Below are 7,709 nucleotides of genomic sequence, written 5' to 3' on the forward strand. Positions count from 1 at the left end.
GAGCTGTTGCCGGAGCTGCGCTGGGTGAGTGAAGCTGTGGCGCTTTGCTCGGCTGCGCGGCTCCCTTCGCGTCCGTGCGCGCTCAGAGTCCTGAGGCCCCCCGTACAGCCACCGGGCTGGCCAGGCAGTAACAGCCTTGTGCGAGTGCCAGCGTCCCGGCCCTCTCCAGAGGCTCGCACCAGGCCTCCGTCAGCGAGGGAAACCTCTGAGGGCTTGGGGAAAAGTCGTTATGGAAAGCACTTTAACTGGCTGTCATTGGTGTCCTCTGGTAGTGCCACGCTTAGGACTGATACCAGTGCTCTGCTAGTCGTGCTGAGGTGCAGCTTTGTACACCTCTCCTGAGCCTGCCTGTACCTTGGTCTGCTTTAACGGTTCGACTTTTCGGCTAGCTCCATCATGGATGAAACTGTTGCTGAGTATATCCGAAGAACTGTACTGAAAATCCCACGAGAGGAAATCAAGGCAATGCTACAGAAGTGGGGCTTTCTCTCCGAGTCGCAGCTGCAATCTATAAACTTCCGCCAGATAAAGGAGAACATTTCTCAAGATGTTGTTCAACTCTGTGAGGTAATCCTTTCCTTCGGGAACTGCCTGGGAGTGACATCCAGCATGCATGTTGAAGCATAGTGAAAAAAACCATTCGTATGAAGAAATGAGTTTTCTTTGGCTATAAGACAGCATTAGATGGCAGTTTGTAGTCTGGAAAATGTAAAGCTGAGCTAGTAATATCAGTTTTGTCTGATTAATGGGAGTGCGGGACTGAACTTTACTAAGTATGGAAGTACATGTTTTGAGCTCCAAGTTGCACAAGGTAGATAAAAGCTCAGTGTGTTAAACTTTTAAGAAATGGACGCATTTCTAAACTGTAATATAGAGGCATTGATTAAGATGTCTGCTCATTACGTTTACAGTGCTAATTAAATCTCTTTAGTATGGGTAATCATAGCAGTAGTTTATATCTTTTAGACTTTGAGATTTTTTTTAAAAAATCTCCTTCTATTCTGCATATATGGATCTCCTATTTATGTACTCAGATTTTGGTGTACTACGAATCTTTATGTATACCAGGAGTCTTTATCTATAGTATCATAACCCAGACAGATACAGTTGTTACTGATATTTTTAAACTCTATAGCTTTTTGTATCCTTCCTTTTGTTCATGTTGTGTGCACATTGGGACCAGGTGTGGTGTCTGAGGAGCATGTATATGCCATGGGCTTCAGTGCAATGTCACTTAAACTACCAATACTGAGATTTTTCACTTACTAAACAGTGTGGCAGAGCATTCTGGACCTGCAGTCCACCATGCGCTGTTGTTCTTCTTCCCAGGAAAATTCTGCAGACATAAAGCAAGCAGCTGTCCTAGACATAATCTGTAAGTACAAAATGAACAAAAGTAACATCTTTTTTTTTTTTCTGAGTATCTTGATAATGCTGTTAGTTACATAGCAGTTGCCTTAGTGAGGTACAGATGCATTGGTCATAAACAGATTATATTTTCAATGAATCTTACTGGATCTGACCTTTTTTATAAAAAAATTCAAAAGCTCAAACATACCAGAAGTATGTTTGCTTCTTCAGGTATGAACAGATGTAACTGCAGTAAGCTACAGCCAGCACCCAGTTACAAATGTAGAGAGATGTGTTTGTCTCTAGTGAGTACCGAACCCTAAAATAAGTACTATTGTGCTCCCATAGGGAATGACATAGGCAAAACTGTTGGCAAATACTCCAGGTGGAACTCTAACTCCAATATTAATTCACAGCTTAATTATATAACAAATCTAGAGGTTTCTTTTCACAGTCTACACTTCTTTATTTGAGTTTGGATTCACTTTCAGGCGTTTTAGGTAAAATCCTTCTTTAAACATTGAATCTCAGGTACCATTTATTAGTTGCTTAACTAATTACAAAAGATCTTCCCATCTCTTTTAATAAAAAGTATTTTGCTTTTAGGTTTGCTATCTGTGGTAGTGTAAGAATGCTGAACACTTTATATTGGATTGTCAGAAGTAATCTTTTTGAAATAACCTGGTCATAAAAGCATTGTGAACTTCTTTGTCCCTTTACTTACCATTTGATAACACACGATGTCGTTAACCAGGCAGTCTGCTCTAGATGCAGATGTCGCTGCTCGCTGCAGGTGGCGTTGGACTAGGTGACCTTTGAAGGTCCCTTCCAACCCAAAGCATTCTGTGATTTTTGCAATTCCATGACCAGTTCCTGTTTTTCTTAGACAACCACATCTACCCAAACAAAAGAGTGTGGAGTGTTTACCAGATGACCAAAACAGGTAAAACGGTTTTCCTTGCTGTAATCTCACTGTTCTCAGCAACTTCCTGCAGTGCTGCCTCGTACCCTACATTTTAAACACAAACGTCGTGTCTAGGAAGCGTTTTTGCAGTGGAGCTGTCTTTAACGTTTCACTATGTATGGATTTTTTACCTGAGATATCTGTAATGTTTCTAGAATGCTTTCAATTAACTTCTCAAGCAATTATTAGAAATTAGTAACTCCTAATTAAATATTAACCTTTTCTCTGTAGAGCAATAATAAGGCTGAAAAGTAATATACAGCTTTTTTTACAAGGCTATGCACCTTCAGCTTTTTCTGCTTAATATTGTTTCAGCAAACCTAAAAACATCTCTGAACTAGTTTTCATAAACACAATTCTCGTTGTTTTTTTTCCTTGTGTAACAGCGGAAGAAACGGAATTTTTTGACTTAACAGATTTCAAAAAAAAATTTAAAAGACGACTTCGGTCAGCCTTGAAACATGTAAGAGTAAATCCATTCTAAGTTTGTTCCTCAGCTCTTCGGTCAATAGACTGTTTTCATAATTTTAGCGAAGTTTTTTTTTTTCTTACAGTCTGCATCAAAAATTAAAGGGAATTATTCATTTGGGTATAGTAGGAACTGCATGTGAACTAGGAAAAACATATCGCTTGTCTGTTCTAGCAACTTTACAGTTATGCTGGAGTGAAATGAAATGTAAGTTTGGCTTAAAATACGCCTGGCTTCCAGCAAGGCAGCATGTTTATGTTTTCTATCCAATCTGTGCGTCATTTGAGTGGTACCTGTTGCCTGGGTACACTGATACTGCTTTGTTACCCAATAACAGTACACAAACAGCAAAACTCAGATCAGAGTAGAGAGGGAATGTGAAGTAGCCGTGAAGCAGGACAAGGAAGTTCAGTTATTATAACTTGGATCAGTAGCAAATTTGTATCCATTTCCTTTTAGTTCTGGTTTTGAAATGATGTTTTGTGAGAGCTGTGAGAAGTTGGCCTTGATGTTGTATTGCACTATAGTGATGGAAAAACCACCAATAGAGATAGGCATGGTAAGAAAACATGGAAAGCCAATGCTATCATCTCACTTTTTACTAACTTACTGATTTGCAGAAGCTTTTTCTTGTAGCTCGCCAGCTTTGTTTAAGGGAGGTAATAGAAAATGCCTCTGGCTAGTCAGCTGTATCACCTCTTGAACACAAAAGATTCCCCCTGACGACAGCAGAGGGCAACAAACTCAAATCAGACCAACAGATCATCAGCTGCAGTTCCTGTAACGCTATTACTGTAATACAGTTTTGAGAGATTTTTATTTAAAAAAAAAAATTTCAACAAAAACTTTGGGAAGTGATGTTGGTCCAGCAATTTAAACAGTTTATGACCTAGCTGACTAAAGCTTGGCTATGTATGCCTCTGTTAAAGGGATATGTTTGGTTTTTTTAAGGAGAGTTTTACCCCTCCGAAGTTACCCCAATTGATTCAAAGTAAAAAGAATTAACCAAGGAGCAAATCTACAAGAACAGGAAAGGCAATTATCTTCAAACGTCTGGCTGTGTACTCTTGAGCAGTGATAGGTATTGTATTCAGGTCTAAAATCACGAGCTGATCCAGAGTTTAGTTTCTCAAAAATTGGACGTGGTGGAAATACTGCCACTAGCCCTCCTCCTAAAGACACCTTTTTGTGGTGCTGTTATTTTCCCAAAAGAGAGAGAAAAGTGATGTCAAAGTGTGAAGGGTGACCTTTTTATTCTTTTCAGTTCATGAGGCTATTGTATTTCTGTGGAAATTTGATTCAAGTACAATCCTAACCATGCTAGCGGGATTTGTTTCGTAAGCAAGCGGTGGTGTGCTAAATTGTATTTGCCTCTTGCGAACACAGGGTTAAGAGATAACAACATCTTTCTGGACACCTGAACGTGCTGGTAAATCAAAGATTTTCTTTTTCTGTTTAGGTCACCATCAACTTTAGAGAATATGAGGATCATGCAATCTGGATTAGAATTGCCTGGGGGACACCGTATACAAAACCAAACCAGTACAAAACCAGTTACGTTGTATACCATTCGCAGACTCCGTATGTCTTCATTTCTGCCTCGGTGCTTAAGAGCAACTTGCCTCTGCTCTGTCAGGTACAGAACCGAATCGTGCAGGCTCTGGCTTGCCACACTCCTGTAGAGCTATAACGATGTTACCTTTCAAGAGGATGGATAAAGATTTGTCACTTTGCCTAACTTACTGATTTAACAGTCACTTTTTTCCCTTAGCTCGTGATAAAAATTGGGCAAACCCCAATCTTTGATCTTTGGAATGATACGTTGTGAATAAATGCAATTAATGACAATTTCCGCTGGCCTTGAATTGTTCTAATTTTTTGACCAAGTGTTAGGCAGTATTCAGTTAAATTATCTCATAGAAGTTGAAGCGTATTATATCAACAGAGTTCACTTCAAGAACTAAGTGTATCAGCTCATCAGGGAACCTATTAATTAGATTTAAAAGGCATTTTCTGTCAACTCATGGTGATTAGTGTTGGAAGTCTTTCCTTTTTTTTCTCTATTTAGCAGACTTATGTACTAGTAGTTTATTTTATTAATCGCTTTGGTTTAGTTATTTTTCAGCTGATAAGGCTATAGGGCTTATCTGGTGAATCCTATGAATGCTCTTGAATATTAACCTAAGCTTAACAACAGTCTATACAACATTTTTTTTCGGTCATAAGAATCCTGCTAGTTAAAGGGCAGCTGCTTACCTTGAAACAAAAACATTGCAATGTCTAGAAACGCTATATTTTTTCCGTATTATAAACACAATGATGATTATGATGATTAAGGCTGATGTTTAAACAATTTCAATTTTTACTTAAAGGCCCTGGTTGTCGCTTCCAATTACCATGACATCCGTGAAATGGAGCTTCGAAGTCATTCTTTAAACTCCCTTAAAGATATTGTCTTTAAGAGATATAGCCAGGTGAGCCGCTTCACCAGTACATCCTAAGATAAGCCTTGCTTTTTGTTTCAGGCGTAGTTCTCACCCCCTAGGGGGGAAATTCACCTCTTCCAAGAGACCATCAAGTTAAAATAATACTGAGCTACTGAGGTGGACAGCCTTTTGTTAAGGTAACATTACAGTGGGGATGTAATTACCTGGTATTCCACCTGTTCTTTATTATTGTCATTCCTGGTAGTTTAAACTCAATTAAAAATTGTGAACAACACAGTCCCTGGATTTTATAGCATCACTTCACTAGGCTTCCTAGAGCAATGACTTGAAGGCTGTTAGAGTGGGCACTTGCTCTGCTCGTCAGTGTAAACCTTGTAAACACAGAAATGTTCCCAGATATCATAGGATGGACATTCTTTTCTCAAAATAAAGCTGGGCATTTTGATTTCTCGTAACTGTCAAAAATTGGAAAAGTACTTTCAGAATGAGAAGCAAAGGGAAATTTGGAAAGTTTTTTTCAGCTACAGCCTCTAAAAGCGGACGTAGACTAAAATATCCTTTTTTTTTTCCCATTTAGAACTTCCAAACTTATTATCCAAGGCCTCTACAGGAAAGGAAAGTAGCACCAGAAAACGGTATGTATATTTGAAATTAGACAGCAGTTTGAATGTCAGTTCTGCTGGCTTCTGAAATGAGATTCATAACAGGACACGTACCTCTGTTCCATTCACCATGTGCTATTACCCATCCCACCCACCCACAGTGGGTGCCTAGCACTGGCTGTCAACAGGAGAGGTGAGTATTTCGCCATGGCTGTCACTGCACCCAGCTATGAAACCGAAAATAGCCAATGCCCACTATCTCCTTTCATATTAGCTTGGGTTTTTCTCTTGGTCGGAACTGAAAATAGAAATATGGAGACAAGTAGTGTATGAAAAAAAGATCATGATGAATTCTTTATTACTTTCAGGCTTTCATTGGGATAATCACCTGATCAGAAAACCAGTATTGTATCTGCTGACGAAGTTGTCTGATTTTTCTCTTCTCTTCCCTATTCTTTTTCCCCTGCAGCTGATTTAAGGATAATTCAAGAAAACATAAGTGAGAAAGAAAGAATTCAGAGAGTGAATCGGGAAGTTTTTGGTGATGGTCCCCAACCAAAACTCGAATTTGCACAATACAGGGTAATAAAAGCAATAATTTTTCTTTATTATTGTAATTGAAGAAATACAATTTTTTTTTTTTTAACAAAAGACTTTAGGCAGGACATTTAACAATAAATTAGTTAAAAGTACCTTTAAGAAACAGATTTTCACTGAGATTTGGTCAGACTACTAGATCATGTTTCAGTCTTCCAGCCCTCTGAACTAAGCGTTCTGACTGGTTTTTGTAATGAAGGTGGACTTCTGCTAGCAGTGTGGGGAAGCGTGAGACACTGCAGTTATTCAAAGCACATACAAAGTGCATGGCTACATATAACACCATAATTTAACTCCCTGGATGATGCTCAGGCTTTATCTTATGAACAGATACATTGGAAATTCTCAGAGATACTTAATCTTTTACAGTATCACCAAACAAGCTGCCTCTTCCGGCAGAAACTCTTTACCACATGGTGGCACCCTCTGATTTTCCTGAAGTATTCCCCTAGCTGGAATTGGGCTAACATGACAAATGCTAGACAAATAAGATAGTCTTACTACCTGTTGCATTTGTAATGTAATGTTTACTTAACAACTACACAAAATGTATTCATGGCTTACACTCCCTGGTTAAATTTTGTGTTAACAGCTGGAGACAATGTTTAAAAGTGATCCTAAAATGGATGTTTTGGATAAAAAAGAACCATTCAGATGTCTGGTCAAGTTTTCTAGTCCACATCTTTTAGAATCGCTGAAATCCTTGGCACCGGCTGGTGAGTGTTCCAACTCTATCAAAGGAATGAAAAACCCACAGTGAAGCAGTCTTCTTGCAGTCTTCTTGCGTTCTGGTTGCATCTTGCATAACGGAGAATCTTTGCGGTTTGTTTAGAAATACATGAAAATTTAGCAGAGTAAAAGTGTTACCACTATAAAAACTGATGTCTAAAAACTTAGGTATGTTCTTAGACTTACTAGTTCGTACATAGGCACTCAAGGAGTGGTGTTAGTGTTATGAAAGGTAAATATTGGTTGAGTTAAACTATAATTATCTCTCTCTCTCTTCTCCCTTCAGGAATGGCTGATGCCCCCCTTTCACCACTACTTACCTGTATACCACAAAAAGCTAGGAATTATTTTAAAATCAGAGAAAAAAAAGGTGTCTTTCCAGAAAGCTTTGTAAGCCCTTAATTTAAGACTGATTCACAGAAAAATATGCAACTCATTTATTACTGGTATTAATCTAAATCGTCACAGACTTTAAACAGATTTTTAAAAAATAACTTATTCTTTGATAATCTCAGAGTTTTTTCCAAGTTATGGCTCCTTTGACTTTTTTT

At 38.6% G+C, this 7,709-nt stretch overlaps 1 protein-coding gene across 1 annotated transcript; it reads left to right on the forward strand.

Moving 5' to 3' along the window:
* Positions 1-396: 396 nt before the first annotated feature.
* Positions 397-7,560, forward strand: CENPN (centromere protein N). Its single transcript, XM_010139156.1, has 10 exons — positions 397-567; positions 1,330-1,375; positions 2,237-2,293; positions 2,701-2,777; positions 4,243-4,419; positions 5,156-5,257; positions 5,808-5,865; positions 6,302-6,414; positions 7,022-7,145; positions 7,445-7,560. The coding sequence occupies exons 1-10, from the start codon at positions 397-399 to the stop codon at positions 7,558-7,560; spliced, it is 1,041 nt and encodes a 346-aa protein (XP_010137458.1).
* Positions 7,561-7,709: the final 149 nt, after the last annotated feature.

This window comes from Buceros rhinoceros, unplaced genomic scaffold (assembly GCF_000710305.1).
Source record: "Buceros rhinoceros silvestris isolate BGI_N320 unplaced genomic scaffold, ASM71030v1 scaffold42126, whole genome shotgun sequence".
NCBI classification, from domain to species: Eukaryota; Metazoa; Chordata; class Aves; order Bucerotiformes; family Bucerotidae; genus Buceros; species Buceros rhinoceros.

What these genes read in the sequence shown, in the direction of transcription:
- CENPN (XM_010139156.1), top strand. Translation starts at nt 397, where the DNA reads ATGGATGAAACTGTTGCTGAGTATATCCGAAGAACTGTACTGAAAATC. An exon ending in ACTTGCCTCTGCTCTGTCAG is followed by an intron (nt 4,420 to 5,155) that starts GTACAGAACCGA and finishes TTTTACTTAAAG; the next exon opens with GCCCTGGTTGTCGCTTCCAA. An exon ending in TCTTTAAGAGATATAGCCAG is followed by an intron (nt 5,258 to 5,807) that starts GTGAGCCGCTTC and finishes TTTCCCATTTAG; the next exon opens with AACTTCCAAACTTATTATCC.